Source organism: Herpailurus yagouaroundi, unplaced genomic scaffold (genome assembly GCF_014898765.1).
Source record: "Herpailurus yagouaroundi ecotype Mexico unplaced genomic scaffold, PumYag 139, whole genome shotgun sequence".
Classification (NCBI taxonomy): Eukaryota; Metazoa; Chordata; class Mammalia; order Carnivora; family Felidae; genus Herpailurus; species Herpailurus yagouaroundi.
The window spans coordinates 15,647,960-15,671,229 of NW_024412394.1; the positions used below are offsets into that span (position 1 = coordinate 15,647,960).

The following is a 23,270-nucleotide window of genomic DNA, read 5'->3' on the forward strand; positions in this document are numbered from 1 at the left end:
CCCCCCCCCCCCCCCCCCCCGCCCCTGCACGCAAAAGTGGCTCCCTGCCCTCGGCAGCTTCTCTCTCCCCCAGTTCGCTCAGCGCCGTGTACCTGCTGAATTCTGTGGTTCAGGTTGTGCAGATGTTGTGTTAATCCTCAGATCAGTTTTCTAGGTGTGCAGGATGGTTTAGTGTTGGTCTGGCTGTATTTCATGGACTCAAGACACACAAAAAACGTCCATGCTGTTCCGCCATCTTGGCTCCTCCCCTCTGAGTTTTGCCTTATGATCAGCAGGAAATGAGGGGGTCTCTGGACATTGGGTAATGAAGATGATTCCTTGTGATGATCAGCAAGAGTGGAGATAGTGGACTTTATAACGTAAGCACACTTCAAAAACCCATGTGAAAGAGACTTGGATGTACATTTTGAAAAAGTCACCTAAAATATTTAGGATCTATAAATAAACTATACTATTTGTCCCGTGGAATAAAATATTAATTAATTCACTGTTACTTGTAAGTTTTAAGTTCTAGTACCTAGTAACTGAGGTTTTGTTAATTATGCCAGGGGCTTATTTCCTCCCTGATACTAAGACACATTTTGAGAAGATTCCAGGACTCCAGAAATAGAAGGAAAATCTTAAAAAGCCTATAAAGAAAAATGGTTTTATATGACTATGTAAGTTACCTTTTCTAAAACTTAGTTCTTTAAAAACTACCCTATAATGTGAGACATTAACTTGATTATTTTATAGTAAATATATAGTAATAATTTATTTGAATTGAATATGGATTAAATATGAGGAGAGTGTGTGTGCGTGTGTGTGTGTGTGCTTGTTACTAAAATGAATTCCAAACACCAAAGAAAGGAGAGCCACAGACAATGTTTTAATTTATAATAAAATAACATTTAATTTATTGGAATTTTATACAAAATAGACTTTGGTCAGATAGCATTTGAGCTCTTGTTGCAAATAGTAAACATGCAAAAGGAATTTAGGACAAGAATTTAAGCAAAGACATAACATTACTAACTAGACTATTTTTAAATCAAAAAGCACCACCAAAACAATTATATTCTTGCTTTACACAATACTTTTCTTTCATATTTCTTATATAGATTTATTATATATTATATTATTGGCTTCAGTTTTACAATTTTCGGATTGAAGACATAGTAAGCATATTAAGAATCTTACATAATCAGAGTGTGTTGATTTCTTTGTAAATTTACCTCTATTGGAAAAAAATATATACAAGAGTATACATGGAATTTCACCCTATACCAACCTACTGGCAGAAGTAGTCTGGGAGTCCTAAAGAGAATCCATTTGAACATCTGTTTCATAAGCCACATCCTTCCAACTAAACAATCATTGAGTATCAAGAGATAGCACCAGTCTGTGTGAAGAATTTTTACAGTGGACATTTGGGGCTCAGGACCTATCCATTCTGTTCAATGTTCTCGTTGGATGCTGCCTTTTAAAAAATTTAAACACGATTCTAGATAATGGAAAAGGAAGCTGGGGCACAGGAGGTGTTTGGTCTTTAGGTTCCGGATGGTTGTGTTTGTCACATGTGCTGATGGTTGTCTTGTTTGCTGACCTTGAGGACATTTAAAGAAAACAAGGTTAGGGCACTAATTTCTTTCACTTTGGGCTCTCAGAGGTTAGTACTGAAACAGAGGTATATTCTGTAATTATTATCCAAGCTTACAAAGAATTGGGGATAAAAATTGTTTGCATTGGGGAAAAATAAAAGAACAAAAACATTTATCCCACTCACCCTGACTGCATTCTTTTTCCCAAACCTGTTATCCCTGAAAGTCCCACTGAAGACATCAAAATATCTATCACTCTTCAGCTTTGCAGGAAATAATTTGGGGGAAATGTGAATGGAGTAATGAGTAGACACTGGAGGATAGAAGGGGGCTGATGTTTTGTTATTCGTAAAACCTCTCATGAGATTCTTTGACCTTCCATATTCTACCTGCTTTTGACCACTCTTATATATGGTATAGAATCTAATGCCACTGTTCAGGATTCGTATTATTTTTATGAGGAGCTGTTTACTGCTCTCAGAGGAGCAAAGGATATTGACCAACTATATTCTGTCTTTTCTTCATGTCCTTTCTGCTTCGGAAAAGACCATAACTTCTGATTTTATCTGCCTGGACACATTGTCTCAACTTCTCTCTATAAATAGGCAGTTTATCCAATTTTATCAAAAGGATGCCAGACAGACATTTAGGCTTCTGTTGAACAAAACGTTCACTAATATAGTCATCACTTACATCCTTAATTAGAACACTGTAGCAGGGAGCAAGATAGCTTTCCTAGATTTTATTCCTGAATTCCGTGAGGAAGAAATCAAGAAGGAAAGTCTAAATTTGGTTGATTCTTCCTAAGAGCAGCATTTTGGGAGTCTCAAAAATCCTACTATTAAAGATTTTCAGGCAGTTTAACCAATAGTGGAAACCAAAACTCATCTTCCTAGTATCTTATTCAAAATATCAACTTTTGTAAAGAAAAAAGTAAGAAATGTAAACCCCACCATAGTTTTTATTAAACCGTTGGGATAAACTTCAGTTATCCAGGGGCGCCTGGGTGGCTCAGTCTGTTAGGGGTTTGACTTCGGCTCAGGTCATGATCTCGCAGTCAGTTCGAGCCCTGTGTCGGGCTCTGTGCTTACAGCTCAGAGCCTGGAGCCTGTTTCAGATTCTGTGTCTCCCTCTCTCTCTGACCCTCCCCCATTCATGCTCTGTCTCTCTCTGTCTCAAAAATAAATAAACAGTAAAAAAAAATTTTAAAAAACAAACAAACTTCAGTTATCCAATCATTGGATCATCACATTTAGGAATAAAAACTTGTGTGTGTAAGTCTTCCTAAGAGGGTAAATTCTTGATTTCTTAAAAACAGGTTCTACAATTAAATAATGAGGAAACAACATGCATTTTTTTTTAAGTTATATTAAATCTGGCTGACTTCTTTGTTTGGTAAATGAGACCTCTGCCCAATGTGGAGCTTGGACTCACAACCCCTTGATCAAGGGTCACATGCCCTATCCATTGCAGCATGGAACTATGGGAAGGTGAGGGCAGTTAGGGAGAGGGGAAGAGAAGAAAAGGAAACAAACCATAAAAGACTCTTAAGGATAAAGAACAAACTAAGGGTTTTGCAGGAAGGTGGGTGGGAAATGGGCTAGATGGGTGATGGGCATTAAGGAGAGCACTTGTGATGAGCACTGGGTGTTGTATGTAAGTGATGAATCACTGAATTCTGCTTCTAAAACCAATATTGGACTGTGTGTTAACTACCTCAAGTTTAAATTAAAAAAAAAAAAAAAGAACACTGTTCAGTACCTCCCAATAAACAGAATCATCAAAGAAGTTCCTCTCAGATGGTTGTCCACGGACAATGAACTTGAGAATTAAACCTGTGAGAAGAGGGAGAAAAAAAGTCACATTATGATGCTGAAGAGGAAAACGTATTTGCATAGGTAATAAAAATAGTGAGATAAGGGGCACCTGCCTGGCTCTACCTGTCAGTAGAGACTCTAAGTCTCAGGATTGAGTTTGAGCCCCAGGCTGGGTGTAAAGATTACTGAAAAAAATAAAATCTTAAATGTTTATATATATATATATATATATATATATATATATATTTCTAGTTATACAATCATCCCCTTGAGCTTATATGATTCACGATTACTTTACTGTCAGAGTTTAGAACATTTTCAAATTTACCACTCGATATGTTTATTATCTATTATGCGGATAGAATGAGGTACATGGGAGTGTTTTCTTTTCATCTTGACCTGTGATCAGCCCTCCAACAACTGCCGTTCCGATGGAAGAACCTAGAGCAGCTGCCTGCATGGCCATGGTAGACCTAGGAAGACAAAAGAAAAGAAGAATGTTGTTTTTCCAGGCTACCAACTAGCAAATCTCATTTCCTGAGGGAATGGATGCTAGCCATCTTCAGGCCAGAGGGCAGCATTACACCAGCAAACAAATGTTTGTTACAATTTTTTTTTTTATTTCCTATTTTCATTTTCTTTGAAATTCTTGAGCAATGTTAAAAAGTCCTTATAAGCACATAAGAAAAATTACCTTTCCCTTTAGGAGGGATGAAAAGATCTAACTTAGAAAGAGTTTAATATTTTCTAAAAATATAGTACCAGGTTTTGATCCTCAATCCAATTCATTCAACAAATATTTATTGAGTACTCACTCTGTGCCACATTCTCTTTTAGGCACTGAGGATGGAATAATGTACAACATGAGTTTCCATCTTTCCCCACCCCATCCCAAAAGAAACAATTGTAATTAAATTTAAAAAATCAATAATCAGGGGCTCCTGGGTGGCTCAGTGGGTTAAGATCTAACTCTTGGTTTCAGCTCAGGTAATGATCTCATGGTTGGTGAGTTGGAATCCCTCATTCGGCTCAGTGCTGACGTCAAGGAGCCTGCCTAGGAGTCTCTCTTTCCTTCTATCTCTGTGCTTCCCCTTCTCTTTCTCTTTCTCTCTCCCTCCCTCCCTCAAAATAAATAAACTAAAAAAGAAGTTTGAAAAAAATCAATAAAATCAGAAAAGTTAATTTTAGCATATATCATGGAGACAACTCATTGAATACAGTAAAAAAAAAACAAACTCTGTAAGTCATCTTAGATGTAGTTACCTTAAAACAAAATTAGTAAAAAAAAAAAAAACCTCATAATATTTGGGAATGGAAGAATGTAATAAAAAGCTATTGAAGTGCATAAGGTTGTTATATGAGTGACAAAAGGACGAGGAGTGTGAATATCCTTTTAGCACAGTACCTCACTCTTAGCAGGAAATTCATAAATAGCTGTTGAAGGACTGAATGAGTGTTTATGGGAAAGTAAACATTTGGAAAATGAGAGTATCTTGGTGTTTCATCATCATCCAAAGGACAGAAGGCACTAAACTCAGATTTCATTTTTTCTCTTCATTTGAAGTGTTTAAATTTTTTCTACTATATATAAAAAAAAAAAAATGACCATTGTAAAAATATGAGACCATTGTAAAAACATGAGAAACCATTAATCCAGAAAATGAAGAAAAAAATTTAATTTCCCTCAAATCTTAGTCACAATAAAAATGTAAAATGTAAACATATATTTTTACAAAATGCAATCATGTTGTAATATTGATTTTCCCAGGACACTTGGGTTGCTCAGTCTATTAAGTATCCAACTCTGGATTTCAGCTCAGGTCATGATTTCACAATTCATGGAATCAAGCCCCATGTTGGGCTCCCTTCTGACAGCAGTGAGCCTGCTTGGGATTCTTCTCTCCCTCTCACTCTGCCCCTTCCCTGCTCACATGTGTGTGTGAATGCTCTCTCTCTCTCAAAATAAATAAATAAACTTAAAAAAAAAAAAAACTGATTTTGCCATTAAATCTTCAGTGCCCTTTGATGTCAGTAAATGTAGACCTGGATCATAATTTCAATTGCTACCAAGTACTACACTGTAAAAATGTACTGTAATTATAGCTCTATAGTTTAGATACTTGGGTTGTTTCCAATGTTTCATATTTTTAAAAATGCCATGAGAACACATCCTCTTATGAAATGCTTATGAATTTGTCCAATAATTTCCCTAAAATAATTAGAAATGAAATTATTAGTAAAATGAAATTATTAGTAAAAATTTATATACTTCTTAAGGGCTTTTCCAAATAGAAAAATGCATAATTAAAATCCCCATTATTCTACTTTAGCCACCATTCAGTATCATCATTCATTTAATCTTTCAATTTGGTAACTGAAAAATTAGTAACTTGTGTTAATTTGCATTTCTTTGATTACTAGTGAGGTTGAATATTTAATATATATTTATTCATTTGATGTTTTTCTTTTGTAAACTGCCTGTTAATTTTATCAGAACTTGCCAAAATCTTTTCCAAGGTATTAAAAAATATTTTTTGATGAAAAGATTTCCAAGATTACATGGGCTTGGAAAATAAACATTAAGAGCATTATTAGAATTAGGCTGCCATAATGTTCGCAGATGTCCCTTAAGAATACTTACTTCTGGGACACCTGGGTGGCTCAGTTGGCTAAGCATCCAACTTCAGCTCAGGTCATGATCTCACAGTTCGTGAGTTTGAGCCCAACATCAGGCTCTGTGCTGACAGCATGGACCCTGGAGCCTGCTTCAGATTCTGTGTCTCCCTCTCTCTCTGCCCTTACCTCACTCATGCTTGCTCTCTCTCTCTCTCTCTCTCTCTCTCTCTCTCAAAAGTAAATAAACATTAAGAATACTTACTTCTTATTCAATGCTTACCAAGAAACCTGATTTGCATTTTAATATTCTGAATAGAAACATCTGAGAAAATAATCTTGGGTCTTGGCCAAAATATTTTGTCTGGTGTGTGAGATGTATGTGAATTTCACCCAGGAAAGATGTATGTGGATTTCACCCACGTGAATAGACCTTCCAAGGCTCATCATCCAACCCCTCTGCTTTCCCCTCTCCCCCCACCACCAAATCCCCCTGAGTACATTGAGAAGTGGTTGCCAAACCTGAATACCGAAGCACTAGACTCTCAACCATGGAACCTTCCCCAAATTTGGCCACCCAGCAAGACCCAGCCTGTGAGAGCCAGATAGTCTTGTTTTATTACATCCATGGAACTGGTACAAGCATGATGCTCAAGAATTCCTTTATGTCTAATCATGAGCGACATCTTAAGAGTGTTTGCAGTGTTTATACATTATAGCATTTAGGAGTTGAGCTCATGGACTCATGCGTTTATCGTGTTTGATTTGCATTAAAATATGTTTGCATTTAGTCTCCACAGATGTTAGGTCCTGGAGAGAACTGCAAAAAAATATGGATAATTCTGGGGTTGTTCTCCAAATTTTCAAAAGGGGCAAAAAAAGAAAACAAACAGAAGAAAGGGGTCAACTATACACATGAAAGTAGAAGCAAATTTCTGTTGAGTAGTAAATGTGATTAAACTAATTTTTCAAATATTTGTCATTACTGGTCTCGACAGAGTTGAATTTTAATCTGTTAAAATTAAAGAAATTTTTCTTTTCAAATTATTCAGCTCTAGTCAGGAGTCACTTTGATACATTTTCAAACATATTCACCTTATCTTCATGCTTTCAACTGGCTTTAAAAATTGAGCATTTTGATTCTTCCTTGCTTAATCTCTGAGTGATCCGGACTGTGTGATCTTCCTACCTGTTTTACATCGATAATATTCATATCAAACTGTTCCAATCTTGTTGCCTAAAAGTGACAACTGATGGCTTATGACATCACATTGTTCTTCCTCCAGCCATTTAAACCCTATGCCCCTTTTGGGAAGAATCTAGGTCTGTTTAGAGTTGAAGAGATCTTAGAGACTAAATACTATGATTCTCTCATTTTATAGAAGAGGAAATTGAGAACCACAGAGGCTGAGTGAGTTGTAAGGCCCCATAATTAGTCAATAGCAAAGCCTGAGCCATATGCCAGTCTTCCTGATTCTCCAGATCCAGCTGCTTTCTACATTATGTGAATTCATTCTTCTATGTGTTGATTATATGAAATGGCAGCTCAGCTCATCGCAGATGCCCCCTCCTTCATTTTGGTGAGAGCAACTAAAAGAGCAAACCTACTGTATTCTGACTGTGATTATCAAATTGCCAAATTTGCTACAAGACACTTGCCTATGGTAGAAAAATTTAAAATAACACTGTTAAGTAAAAACAACCAACCAACCAACCAACCAATGTTAATAACATTAAGTTAAGACCATCTTCCCTTACAATTCTATTCTCTCAATTGTGTCTCTTTTGCTTCAGTAAGGACAATACTTACGAACTATGGACTGGATTGGTAAAGTAAAAGCTGTCTCATTACCAGATTCCTCCAAGAGTGCGATAAAACATCAGACCTGGAAAACCTGGGTGGCTCAGTCAGTTAAGTGTCTGACTCTTGATTTTGGCTCAGGTCATGATCTCATGGTTCGTGAAGTCAAGTCCCAAGTCAGGCTCTGCACTGACAGCACAGAGTCTGCTTGGGATTCTCTCTCTCCCTCTGTCTGTCTCTCTCTCTGCCCTTCCCCTGCTCACTCTCTCTCTCTCAAAATAAACAGATAACCAAAAGCAAAAGCAAAAGCAAAAAAAAAAAAAAAATCATCAACCTCAGGGTGCAGGAAAACCCATTCTTTAACTCACGTCTTAGATGCTCCCAAGGCTATCGCCACAATGCTTGCGAGGCCTCCTACCACACCAGGTAAGCCGTGCAGGTTATGAACACCACATGTATCATGGATCCTCAGTTTAGTGGTAAAAAATGGCTAAAATTGTAAAAAGAGGAAGTTTTGTTATTTTGTTAGACATACAGAGTTTTATAACTGAAGGCAGTGACAAGGCAGGAAAATGTTACTATAGCCCAGTTTGCCATCCGTATCTAAATCCCACTTAAGTCAAAGAGTCTGAATACATTGGTGGCAAAACTACTCATGTCAGTTTTTAGTAGATGGATTTGAAGTGAGTGATTTCAACTCTTCCTCCTTCTTACCTACTGATATCCAAAATCCCCTTCAAAGGACACACAGTCCTTCATTATGCAAAAACAAACAAACGTCATCAACAACAAAAACTTGAATGGAACTGCTGTGAAGAAAGTAACACAAGTACTTAACATTCAATTCACACTAATTTATAAATAATTGATATCAAATTATTTCCTGGTACACAGAAGAAGTCAGAGGACAGCAGAAACCATTGTACACGGAAATGTGAGTGGTATTTCTGACAGGAAGGGAAATGACCCCGAAATAAGGAGAGATGCTGATGAGAGGAATTTTCCCAGCTTTTCTCTATTGGTGGGATGTCAGAAGATGATGGTGCAGATCAAAGTCTGACTAAGAGCACTTGTCATACTTACAGTCAGGAACTTGAACCCAAGCACAGAGACAATTCCTGCAATGCTCCCAATGATCATAGAACCATACGGGTGGATCTTCATGTCCGCACAGGTGCCCACAGCAACTCCTCCAGCAAGGGTTGCATTCTGAATGTGAGCCTGCATGGAGCACAGAAACACGAATGGAGTGAGCTGAACAAATGAGACTTCAGAAGGAATGAAGGAATGTATCCAGGGTTGGATGGACTCCATGGCACATTCTTCAGTTCAAAGAGCTATGGATTCTTTTCTAAAAATAGGGTTCTTTATAATTACAGAAGGCCTTTCTTCCAAGCAGCTGTTTGATACCTTTCTTGCTGGGGTTCCTTGGTAGTGCCTGAGTGATCTGGTTAGTGAGACAAGTTTGGGGAGGGACGTGAGGAAAAACAAAAGAGGTTGTAGTGGGAGGCTTGGGAGTGTAGTGCAATTATTCTAGCAGTGTTATATCTATTTATTCAGTTTGGGGGATGCATCTGTGGTTATCATGAACCAAAAGAGGTCTGTGGTTGCTGTGTGCTTTGCGGAGTCCATGATATTCCAACACTCAAGGAATATAGAGACACCAAAATGTGCACATTGTACATGAAAGACAACAGCTTTCACATGTGTCACCGTGCTGAGAACCTTTAAATATGGTGGAAAGAGTGACCAATTTCCTTTTACCAGAATTCATCAGAAAGATTATCTTCTCACTGATCTGCCTAAGGAGGAAAGTTCATCAGTGTTTTAAAAAAGCAGGACTGAGTTGTGCGTGTGTGTTTTTTTTCTTTTCTTTTGTTTTTAATTTTCTTTCTTTCTTTTTAATTTAAATTATTAAATTTACAAATTAAATAATTTGTACAGCATTGAAATCCATGTCCTTAGCTATGCCTGAAGAAATTACAATATCCTTTTCTTCCCTGAGGCTGGAAAAGAAGAGCCGCTGATGTGCAGATTACTCCTTAACTGACATTTCTCTAGCTCATAGGTCAAAAACTCAAGAGACCAACTTGGGAGGATCTTAAAAAATGTTTTGTTTTGAAGTAATTTTAGACTCATGTAATAGTTGCAAAAGTACTGCATTTTCCATATATCCCTCACCCAGTTTCCCCTAATGTTAACATCTTACATAATCATGAAACCAGGAAATTAGCATTGATAGAGTACTATTAAAAGTCTTATTTGAATTTCACCAATATTCCCATTAGTGTCCTTTTCCTTTTCCAGGGTCCTACTCAGGATCCTACCTTGTCATTAGTTGTTGTTCCTTTGAGAGGGACATTTGCAGCTTAGGAAAACAGAATCAACTTGCACCCTCCTCCTCCCTCATTCTCTTTTTCTACTTTTGGCAAGTCCTGTTTCTAAGGAAAATATCCTAAGACCTTGGAGACAGTCAACTCTATCATTAAAGAAATATGTCTCAAATCTTTGATTTTTGCATGACTATATTCCTTAATAGACTGTCAGTTCCTTGAGGACAGTTTTTTTGATTTGCCACAACACAAATTTGATGAAGAAACAAATGCGTGTTCTTTTCAAAATATTCTGCAAGGTTTGCCGTGTTGTGATTTCCTGCGGCGACCCAGCAGCGATGCAGACATGACCTGCGCATCCGAGCAATCGTCAACATCACTTAGCGAAACTTCCATGGTGGTTAATCTGCCCTTACCATATCAAGCCTGCCTCTCTTTTCAACAAGGCTGGAAAATGCATAGGCTGTGAGCACACAGGCGACAAGAGAGAAGTATGTATTTACGATGGCCATGTACTGTTTCTCTCCAGTTTCAGCGATGACTGAATTAAAGCTGGGCCAAAACATCCACAGGAAAAGAGTTCCTGCCGGAAACCACAAAAAGGGATATTAATTCTGGAAATGGAAGACAGTCGCAGGGAGGCAGTTTGCCTTGGGAACTGAATCAGGCGAGTCCACCTCTACTCACCAATCATGGCAAACAGATCTGAGTGGTACGCAGACTTCTCCATCTCGTGCCCCTTTCTCAAGCTTGGTTGATACAGGATGCCTGCTACCGCCAAGCCAAAGTATGCCCCAAAAGCATGGATGGTCATTGATGCTCCGATGTCAGAGGCCTGAGGACCAAAACATGCACGTTTTAGAGGTGAGATTGAGTCTCACTTCGGGAGGAAAGTCAATGAAAGGACTGCTTCATTGGTTAAACAATAATTTAAAAAAAAATTAAAAGAAAATATAAGTCAATGAAAGGAGGATAAAACAGGATAATGAAATTTTAAAAAATACAGGCTTTGGAGACACGCAGAACTGACTTTCAATCCTAGGTCAGGTACTTCCTTACGATGTGACTTTAGACAAATTACCATATTTCTCTGGATCTCGGCTTCGGTAAAGTGGGAAATATTACCCAGCTAATATAGCTATGGTGAGACTTAGTGAGACCATGTTTGTAAAGTGGTAGGTCTTTGTGGACACTCCATTCATTTTAGGTTACTTCTCCAGGCTAGGGAATTCTTAGTGAAATAACTATGCACTGCACTTGTTTCAAAAAAAAAACAAAACAAAACAAAACAGGTTTTTGCATTCATTTGACATTACAGTTAAAGCTCATTTCATTGCAATTCAAAGCCTTGAAGCTTTATAAAGCCTGAGTCTTCCCCATATGTTTTCACTCTGTTATATGATGACATGAAAGCCAGATAAGGTCCAAGATTCACTTGAAGCAATCTATTTAGTTCCCTCTTGAGGACACTGTATGAATTTGACCAAATTTTCTACATTCTCCTGTTCCTAGAGGGAAAGTTTAGAGTGCCAAACCTGCTGCTTAGCTCTTATTATACTTATTAAGTACAATTAAGGTAGGAAAATGATACACATTTATTAATTTATGTAAGACTTTCATAGTTGATAAACTCCTACGTACCTTTCAGGTCCAGTTTAACTGTCACTTCCTCAGAGAGGTCTTCCTTGATTCCACTAAATTAGGTCTTCAAGTTATGCTGTCTCATAGCCCCCTCTACTTATTTTTCATAGCATGTATTGCAATTTATAATAATATTTGTGTATGTGTGTGTGTGTGTGTGTGTGTGTGTGTGTGTATGCATGTGCCTATAGGTGAGTGGGTCATTCATGATTATCTATTTGATGTCTGTCTCTCTCACTGGACTGTAAACCCTATAAAGACAGGGACCTTCACTGTTTTGTCTGTCATCACAATCACATGACACCTGGAAAGTTGTCAAAAATATTTTCTGTTGAGAGGGGAATTGGATGGGGGGGATGGGTTAAATAACTGATGGGGATTAAGAAGAGCATTTGCTGATGAGCACCAGGTGTTGTACAGAAGTGTTGAATCACTATATTGTATACCTGGAACTAAAATTATACTATATGTTAAACAACTGGAGTTTTGTTTTGTTTTGTTTTGTGGTTTTTGTTGTTGTTGTTGTTTTTATTTTAGGGAGAGAGAGAGACAGCACGAGCAGGGGAGGGAGCAGAGGGAGGAAAAGAGACAGAGAATCCTAAACAGGTCCCATGCGCAGTGCAAAGCCTGACACAGGGCTTGATTCCATGACCTGAGTCAAAATCAAGAGTCAGACGCTCAACCAACTGAGCCACCCTAACTGGAATTTAAATAAAAATTTAAAAAATTATTTGCTGTTGAATTAAATGTTCAGTACTGGAGAGTGCCCAGAAGTATTCTATTGACTGTTCTTAGGGGGAATCAATGAGCTTTTAAAGGTAGGGGAAAAATTTAGGCTTTAACAAAAGTCTTAGGAAGGGCAAGGTCACCTAGTAGTTGAAATATAAATAGGAATTGATCATTGGTAGGAAATATAATGTAATAAATAGAGTTGTGGAGTTAGAAAAATCTGGGTTTAAATCCATATTTGGGACAGTTTTTCAGTATCTGTGATGATTAGTTGTAATTTGTAACAACTAATAATACCCAGGTTATAGTGTGGCGGTGACAGTGAAATGAGGCAATGTTGATGAGACTCCTGGTTTATGATAGGCACTTGAATAAGTGATGGGTGTAATTATACTTGCTGTGCTATCATGCTCACTGATGTTTGTCCCTATGTAGAGTGGACATCCATTAGGTGTAACCAGAACTGATGTCCAAAGCTAGTAAGTATAAATCCTCTAATCCTTACCTTAAATATCTCACCAACCAGATATTCATTGCCAACAAAGGCAGCAATTTCTAATATTGTCATGGCCAGCATTTGGGTTGGACTTATTTTTCCCAGGACAGCTCCAAAAGAAATCAAGACTGTGGCTGTACTGAGGTCTCCATTTATCATGCTAAGGGAAAAAAAGGAAAGAATACATTGAAGAATAAGGCACACCCAACATAAAACTGAGAGTTGGGATTTACTATAGCACCATTTTATCCAGAGTGCAAGCCCTGCTCCCCTACTGCTTCCCATCACACACTCCACTTTCCATCTTCCATGCTCTCTAGCTGCTACAATGTTTCCTTTATTTTGACCTACCTGTTCTTGATCTCACTGAGGTTTTCCTTTATTTTTGTTGATCTGATAAATGAATTACTTTCTACAGTGTTTACCTTTCAAAATGTAAATATAGAAAAGTAGCTAATGGAGGATTTTTGCCCCCTGTAGCTGAGATGGAAGGAATAATGTTTTTATGAAAGGGGATTTATCTTATCTTTAAAGTCAAACTGGAGAAGATATAGACACGAATGTATGACCCTGCTCAGTACAGCAAGGTGTTGATTCGCATCCTAAGATCCCAATATTCTTCTCTTGTCTAAGGGGGACAATGTGCCAGCTGGTTCAGAGGCTTACTGACAAGAGACTAAGCAGAGAAACAATTGCTCTGAAAACACAATGGTTGAAAAATAAGGGATGCTCACTTTTTGATTCCAATGTGAATTTTCTGTCCATGGTTGTGCACGATCCCCCACATAAAAGTGCCCCATTGGAGGCCCAAAGCAGCAATGAGTAGATTGATGCCCACACTACTGAAGCCATAATTTTTCAGGAAGGTCATGAGGAAGCCAAACCCAACAAATATCATTACATGTACATCTTGGAACACTGCAAAAAAAAAAAAAAAAAAAAGTATCGGAAAAAAATTCTGTGTTAAGGGAGAACTAAGAAAATGTTACATCATGAAATACCCCATTTATTAAATTTTACATCCTTTACGTAAAACACTGCAAAGAGACAGCATTAACTGGGCAGCCAAAGGCTGGGTCTCAGTGCCAGCTTGGCTCCTTATCAATCATGAAACCTTGGGTAACTATTCAAGTTTTTCTTGGAATACTATGTGCTCTCATACCCGTGTGCCTTTCATCCTTTCCCTGAAGAGTTTTCCATTCCTTTCTACCTGAGGAAAACTTTGCACAGAACAATGCAAACATCACCCGCTCTTGCAGACCTTCCTAGTACTCCCAGGGAAAACTAATATTTCCTCTTCCACACAGCATTCTGTACATACTTCAACTTTAACATTTGCCACACTGTGTTAGCATATATTTGGCATGCACCCTGTAAGAGTTCCTTGATGAGGTGTTTATATCCTGCACCAGATTTTGAGTTTCTTGACTGAAGGGATTAGAACATATTCATCTTTTGCTCTCCAGGATTTGGCATAAAAATCTGCCTATAAGATAAGAGGCAATAATGACTAAATGAATGAGCTTCAGTCTCCAATGATCAAATCTGTATAATAGTACCAGATTATTGTTGAAGTCCAGTATGATAATGTCTTTGTTAGCACTTTCTAAGCCAAAGCAAAAAAAAAAAAAAAAAAAAAAATGCTGTATCCTCTCGAGGAGCAAATACTTTACTTAGTGTTTGGAAATGTAAGCTAGGGTCCCCCAGTTCTATTACATGATTGTGTGACTTTGGGCAAGTCACTTACTCTCTCTGAGCTTCAGTATTTTCATCTGCAATACTGAAAAGGCCCTGTTTCACAGAGAACTCTGTGTGAGATAACCTGTGTGGGAAGGAGTGTGCAGTAGAGCACTATATAAATAAAACATAGGATCAAAAACAAATAAAACATATGATCAAATATGAGATAGTGGAAACATAGGCTTTTCCCTCAAGAAAGGGATAGGTTCATTAGCGAGACATGCATTTGGTTGAATCCCATGAAATGGAAATTTTTGCATTAAAATTATCAATGAAAATGATTAAAGTATTGGCAATTTCTTGTGGTTCAACCTAATAGATACACAAAGCAAACTGAGGTCAAATTGGGCACAAATATAAAAACAGAGAGACAAAAAGAAAACATTTAAAGAAAACAAAAAGAAAACATATAAAAACAGAGAGACAAAAAGAAAACATTAATCATTGTGGCCAGGGGTTTAAGTGAAAATAGGCATGAGAGAGGACATTCCTAAAAAATATATCTCAGAGGAAACTGATGTTAGAATCCAATTAATTCATCTGAAGGGTGGGCTTAAAATTTGAATCCAGGCCTGACTCCACCAATTCCTCTATGCATTGAGCACTGTAGGGATTAACAGAAAAATAATGAAGGCAGAGTGTTGGCCTTCCAGGGTCTCAGAGACATGTTACTACCCTTTGGCTCTTTCTACCTCTGTCCTACCATTAGGCTCAGGAAACAGTGTGATTGAGGTTGGGAGACGATGGCACTCAGGTTTGTCTGCTGTAGGAGATGCTGTGATACACTGCCCAGATACCTCCTTTAGAAATGGAGAATTTATTTTTCCATTTCCCTGGATGTAGGGAGTCCTGCTACATGAGAGTCTTAAGCTCTCAATTCTCTCTGGAAAATATTCTTGTCAAGGTCACAGCCTTTTCCTGGGGTAGCCTGCACCAGAGAGAAGAATGCTGTGCAGTCCTAGTTGGATAAGGCAGATTGATGACTATTTCACCTATGCCAGCGTTTTGGCTGACCACCCTCATCTCATATATACCCAGACAACTTTGGGATTGGGGCTTTACAAGACCTGTTGATGGGCAATGGTCAACTAACATGAACCTGTTTGGTTTTTGAAGTATTAAGTGACCATATATATTAACTGTGTGCTCAGATGGTTTTTTCCCCTCAAAGCTTATTCTTGCTTTTCGCCACAAGGGGGCTTAAGAACCTCATCTATTATTTAAGTTGCTATAGAGAGCTCACAAAGTTGTGTAAACTCTTGACATCATGATTCTGTATAAAAAGTATGGTTAAGAAAGAGCTATAAACAATTAGGATTATGTATTACCTTTTATCCTTCTCTAAGATTTTGTGGGTGGGGACTGGAGGGAGGGCCATGAGATTAGTTCTATGTTGTAAGAAGGCCATCAAAGGAATAAAGTATTCTCTGTAGAAGAAAAGGAGATTGAACTTTTGTAAAGTCTTCCAACAGGTTTTAAGAATTGCCAAGACTTGTCTGAATCACATATTCTCAGTAGAGTGTGATTTTTGTCTCCCCAGTAAATGTGACAATGTCTGATATTTTTGTTCTGTTTTACATCCACCTTTATCTTGTGTTAGGATATCTTGCAAGCTCTGATAACTCAACATATTTAAAATACAACCGATGATTCCAACTCACTTTCTACCACCACTAGCACCAAATGAATGAATCAGACCCCTCCTTTCCTTCTATTTCCTACATATGGCTGTTGCCTCGAATGTCCTCTCCATCCCAAACCCAACGCTTCTTTACCTGACAAACTTCTATACACCCTTCAAGAACCAGATCGTCTGCACAGTGTTACTGGTCACAGCTATAACATGGCGCATACCCTCCCTTATTTTATTTTCTTTGCTTATGTGTTTGTTTTGTGATTCTATCTGCTTGCATGCCATTTATTCAAATAGAGTATTGAGCAAGCACTGCCAATTAGGCACTCTTTCAAGAGAAAGTGAATCCAAGTGTGAAGGCAGTAATCATGATGTGGCTAACAGACCCCAGCAGAAAGTCTGGCACCTGTACCTTTTCAGGAAATGCCTCAGATAAGCAGGAATAAATGGATCACTGGTAAGGACCATTGAGAATTTGTCTGACTGGGACCATCAGGACCTTATTCAGAAAAATTGTTTTTCTCGATCAAGTGGTGAAAATTGTTCAGCTGGCCAATTAGAACTGGTGGCTTTCTTGTTTTGTTTTGTTTTTTAACGGTTAAGGGCTGGCATGGTGTTTGCCAGGCATGTAACTTTTTTGCTCTTCTAGAGTTCCAGTCCTTGGAACCACTGGGATTATATTCTAAACTCATGTTTTCTGAGAAGAAGGTATCCTTAGGGTGGCATCTTTACTCCCCACCTCCCAAATATTTTAATTTCACATATTTCAAATATTTAGAAAAATAGTACAATGAACATCTATGTACTATTCACCTAGATTTATCAGTTGTTCCTATTTTCTATATTTGTTCTCTCTCTCTCTCTCATCAGATATATATATATATTTTTTTTTTCCTAAGCCATTTGAAAGTAGGATGACATTTTGCCCCCAACCTCTTTAGCATGAGTTTCCTAAATAACCATAACACCATCCTCACATCCAAGAAATATGACATCAATACAATAATATTATCTAATACAGTATCTATATTCAAATTTCCCCAACTGTACCCAAATTGTTCTTTTATAGGATTTTTAACTCATTATCCATTCAACTGTCATTCTTTTTTTTTTGTTTGTTTATTTGTCATGTGTCTTCATTTTTCTTTAATTTTGATCGGTTTTCCCACATGATTTTTATTGGTGGTGTTGTTCTGTCTTTTACATAGAATGTCCCACAATTTGGATTTGTTTGACTGTTTCGCCATAATTAGAATGAGACTAAATATTCTGGGAAGAATATTCTACAGATAGTGCTGTGTACTTCCCATTGTACCACACCTGGTGGCGCATAAATTTTGTCCTATTATTGGTGATGGTAAATTTGACCACGTGGTTAAGACTGTTCTGCCAGATCTCTTCACCATAAATGTACCTTATGCCCTGTAAAGGATAAATAGTCTGTGGGGCAATTCTTTCAAATGTGTGTTCTCCAGTAACTTTACGTAGTGGTTCTTGCATTCCTTGAAGAGTCTTGCTGGAATCAATTATTACATTTTTAATTTTAAAATTATAATTTTCTATATCTATTATTCCTTTTGTATTAATTAGGTGGCATTCTTTTGTGAGGAAGAGTTTCCTCTTTCTCCCCTTACCTGCTTTGGGGAATATTTCTATGGGTTCATTGGCTCCTTTATCTTTATTTCAATGAGTTACTATTACCACCTGATTATTATTTTTAACTCTCTATTTATCCCCAACTTGTCTAGTTGGTGCTGCTTCAAACAGGGTCCTGTGTTCTTTTGGCATCCTCCCATTAGCTGTTACACCCTTGGCTTACCTTGTCTTTCTTCACCCTGACCTTGAACCAACAATTTCTCCAGTGCACCTCTGAGTGGGGAATGGTATTTAACTACTAGGGTTTGGGTTTTATTTGTGCCCATCGCTTCCAGTCCTTTCCAGTACACAAAAACTATTCAATCAAAGGCAACACACAGGGTTCTATTGGAGGCTGATATCTTACTGTTAGGTTACAAACTACAGACAGTATGTTAATTCAGGAATAGTAACAATTCCAGGTAACACTTAGAGTAACAGCACGCAATTCTTTAGGAATCATTTACACTGCACAAATTAGTTACTCTTTGCCTATAACATATCTAGATTTGCTGAATCTTTTGGTAATAAATGAACTGAATAGTATCTGAGTAAATATAGAAACGAATTCTTAAATGTAGATTTTTAAAAATAAATCATTGTACTTAATCCATTACTGGTATGGAAATTCATAAAATAATGTCTAGTGCTGTGTATATCCTTTGTCAGTTTACCTATATCTTCAGTGGTTCTCAAAGTGTGATCTGCAGACATCTGGGGGTTTGAGAGACACTTTTAGGGAATCTGAGAGGTGAAAACTATTTTCATGATAATTCTACAGTATAATTTGTTTTTTGTGTGTGTGTGCGCTAATATTTCCAGAGAAGGTGAAATAAATATACGTAAAACTACAGGCACTTTAGCCTGGGTGAAAGCAGTGGCATCAAAGTGTGCTGGTTGTCGTGGGATTCTTTTTTATTTTTTTTTAAAAAATTTTAATGTTTATTTGTTTTTGATAGACAAAGAGAGACAGAGCATGAGTGGGACAGAGAGAGAGGGAGACACAGAATCTGAAGCAGCCTCCAGGCTCTGAACTGTCAGCACAGAGCCTGATGTGGGGCTTGAACTCATGAACTCTGAGATCATGACCTGAGCTGAAGTCAGACTCTAACTGACTGAGCTACCCAGGCACCCCTTCTCATTGTATTCTTTTTTTTTTCAATATATGAAATTTATTGTCAAATTGGTTTCCATACAACACCCAGTGCTCATCCCAAAAGGTGCCCTCCTCAATACCCATCACCCACCTCATGGTATTCTTAATGACCACTCACTTGCAGGAAAAAAAGTAGGTTTCTTTCTTTCTTTCTTTCTTTCTTTCTTTCTTTCTTTCTCTTTCTTTCTTTCTTTCTTTCTTAAGAGAGAGAGAGAGAGTGTGCAAGTAGGGAAGCAGGGAAGAGGGGGAGAGAGGGAGAGGGAAAGAGAAAGACAGAATCCTAAGCAGGCCATACACTCAGTGGAGCCTGACAGGGGTGGGAGGGGGGTGGAGGACTTGACCCTGACCCTGGCATCATGACCTGAGGTGAAATCAAGAATCAGATGCTCAACTGACTGAGCCACGCAGGCACCCCAAAAATGCAGGTTTTAATTAGGAATTCTTTTATGAAGCAGCAAAAATTATTAATTTCACTACTGAACTCCTTCTATGTGTCCTTTTCCTATTCTGTATGAGAGTGTGCTGAAATGCAATTGTACATAAAGCACTGCTGAAGACATGTGGTCATCTCAGAAAAATGGCACTTTTGTTATTGTTTGAGTACCAACTGAATGAGCAATTTTTTTTTTTATGGAACTCTATTTTTACTTGAAATAAAGACTGACATAAACTATGGTTTTTCAGACAGGTATTGACATTGTCTAAAAAATGAATGAGGGGAGGCTGTCCTTTCAGTGAAAAGAATCGACAGTATTTGTTGCCAGGAATACATTTTGACTTAAAAAAAATTTAGAATTTCAAAGTTTGTGTCTGCCACTATGAGCTTATCAGCTTCCTGATAGTTCTCAAGGGTTTTCTGGTGAGACTGTTGGTGATATTAACAAGTATCCTCTTCTGTTATTATATGATGAAGTATGTCCAGGTTTGGAATATTTGCATAACTGTGAATGAGTATTTTTCAAATGATTGATGCACACTATAACAAGATCTCACCTTGGTAAAAGCTCTACTGAAAGTGCAAGAGAGGGGCACCTGGGTGGCTCAGTCGGTTAAGGTTCAGCGTCTGACTTCAGCTCAGGTCATGATCTCAGAGTTCGTGAGTTTAAGCCCCTCTTCGGGCTCTGTGCTGACAGCTCAGAGCGTGGAGCCTTCTTCAGATTCTGTGTCTCCCTCTCTCTGCCCTTCCCCCACTCATGCTATGTCTCTCTCTGTCTCTCAAAACAAAAAAAAAATTACAAAAAAAAAAGTGCAAGAGAGACCAATGGATTTTAATGTAACAGTACAAAACGATCATGGACATGGCTTTAATGTCCCATAGATATTAAAGATGTGTGTCTGCAGAATCTCTAATAAAATGTTGACAGGCCTCAAAGGGCCTTCTCCTTAAACTCTCCTTTTCTCTGCTCTGTCTATATGTTAACAAGGATTAGCAGACAGTCACAGTAGAACTTCACTCCTTGTCAAATTATTTGCTTCAGCAGTGTGACCAATACTTTGCCAGGAGCCATGAAGGCCAAAAAATCATAGAGTGCAGCTTGTTTCTCAAATGAGTGTCTATGGAGTCATTCAGGACATGAAACATGATATTCAGATGTGCCACAGACTTCCGTGGCTGTGCCTTGGGATGGGCTGTGTGACACCATGTATTGCCCCACTATGCAGAAAAGCATAGCAGGATGCAAGCGATGAATCAACTCATATCTAATTGACTTTACTTAAAATATAAATTAATATTCTGCTTCACCTATTTGTGAAAAACTCATAACTTTTGCCACACTGCATCTGAGAACTGTTGTAACACAGGTTGAGTTCCTCATGCAGAAGCAGAGCCTTCCCCATACTGGAATCCCCCCACTTGGTGCAATTCACACGGTACGAGGCAGGTACCCCCAAGGGTCTGACTTGAACATTTCTTAATAAGTGAATGTTAAATAATCTTCTCTCTAATGACTTACGCTGTCACCTAAGTTTTGTGTGAGTCAATTTGAAATGTAGGGAAAAATGTAGAAAATGTAGAACAAAAAATATGTATGTGTAACCATAATCATGTGGCTTTTAGGGCTATTCCACAAAATGTTTTATCCGGCGGTACTATGGCTGAGTCATTTAGCAGTGGTAGGTCATGATGTCTGCATGAGAATACTCCCTGTTATATAAACTTCCTCAAAAAATGTTGCAATGAGGGAATGAATGTCATATGGTCTTTAAAAAGCTTAGATATATGCTATAGAACTTTAATAAACATTGCTACTATTTTAAACATTTAATAAATTAATAGATTTAATCATTAATAAATTAATAAAAAATTTATGTGTGCCTTATTAAAAAAAATACAATGTATATAATAGGGATATATTATCACCTCCCTGCCTGGTTAATGATGTAATGAATATGCCTGGCTCATAATGGGCAGTCAGTTAACAGTAGTTATTAACGTTATATTAACTATTTCATAGCCTTCCCTGTCAAACTTGAAACTATATACCTTCTTTTCATCAGCTACCATTCCGGAGGAAGGATTCTGCTTTTAAAATATGTTAGGTGCTCACACTTGTTTCCCATTGCTAAGGAACAAATTACTTTCCTTTTAGAGCATTATAAAACCCAGAGTACATCCGTTTACTTCCTATACCATTGATAACACCACTTCTTATACCTTAGGGCCCCCACATGAAATCCATGTTCCCTTCTTAATACTTCACTTTGCTTCTACTCTCTCCTTGAAAATTACTTTTGACTCTGTTGTTGTGTTGTTGTTTTGTGGGGTGTGGGTGATATTTTTTATACCTTACAAAACTAGGGATCAATTTAAGGGAAAATTAACGTCATTTAGCAGATAGAGTTAACACAAAAGATTGACCAATTATTTTAATTTTTGCCTTCTTGTGCTGATATTTTAATAGTCTCAGATTCTGTCCAAACACATTAACTACAGAGACCATTGCCATGGACCAGATACCTCAGCACAAACTTATAATAATACCCTCAGCACTCATAAGTATCATAAGTTCTATAGGGTGTTCCAATGTGGCACTCCAGTGGTTACAGAATTCAAAGAGTTCACATTCTAAGTCCCCCAAATGGGTTCACATTCTAAAAACCCCAAAATGTATAATAAGAAGTAGATTGCCTACTCACGAGAATGTAACTCAAGAAATCTGTCCACTTTTGTTGAGTTGGTGGTGTTGGGTTGCTGGAGATTGATCTGCTCCGTTTCATACTCGACAAAGTATCCAAATAAAATAATCATGGCAACCTCCAAGACGATGGCCACCACAGGGAATTTGAGCTTCATGTTTGTGGAAAAGGACAGAGGCACACTGAGGGCTTCACAGGCTGTGGGAGGTTGATAAGACTGCTCTCTGTGTGGAATCAGGCTGTCTGTTCAACTCACTCCAATGACATTGCAAGAAAAAAAATGGGCGAGACTGATGAAAACACCCCCACTTCTTGGGGAGAATTATGCTCTGTAATCAGATTATTCTGAATGCTAGTTTGAATAACATACAATGTAGATTGGAAGAAGCCAGGTGAAGGAAATGATCTATTGCACAGAAGTGTCTAGAATCTTATTTACTTCTTCAGTGCTTATTGTATGGCAGGCACTGAGCTAGGCTCTGTAGGAGACATAGAACTAAAAGAATATAGAATGGGTCTATTAACTTCCAGAAATATAAGCAAATGATTGTATAAAAACAGGTAATATAATAGTGGTTATAAAAGTATTAGGGAACATACATAAGGCAGCAATTTATTTGGTCTTGAGCTAAGAACACTAGCACATAAAATGATATTGATGAGGACATTAAAAAATAAATAGGCTCTGGGCACGTGGGTGGCTCAGTTGGTTGAGTGTCCGACTTTGGCTCAGGTCAGGATCTCGCAGTTTGTGAATTCAAGCCCCGCGGCAGGCTCTGTGCTGACAGCTCAGAGCCTGGAGCCTGTTTCAGATTCTGTGTCTCCCTCTCTCTGCCCCTCCCCCGCTCATGCTCTGTCTCTCTCTGTCTCTCAAAAATGAATAAACGTTTTAAAAATTTAAAAAAAAATAGGCTTTATTAATAATACAGATAGAAGGATTAGCATAAGATGGCAAGCA

General features: G+C 37.9%; 1 protein-coding gene across 1 annotated transcript; it reads right to left on the reverse strand.

Annotated features, from left to right (window-relative positions):
• Positions 1-848: 848 nt before the first annotated feature.
• RHAG (Rh associated glycoprotein) lies at positions 849-22,538 on the reverse strand. The gene is made up of 10 exons (XM_040473737.1): positions 22,313-22,538; positions 13,745-13,928; positions 13,020-13,170; positions 10,832-10,979; positions 10,561-10,727; positions 8,895-9,032; positions 8,180-8,301; positions 3,797-3,870; positions 3,342-3,415; positions 849-1,585 (listed from the first exon to the last, which is right to left on the reverse strand). Exons 1-10 carry the CDS (start codon positions 22,467-22,469, stop codon positions 1,553-1,555), a joined length of 1,248 nt encoding a protein of 415 aa, XP_040329671.1. The 5' UTR covers positions 22,470-22,538; the 3' UTR covers positions 849-1,552.
• Between the last annotated feature and the right edge of the window lie 732 nt (positions 22,539-23,270).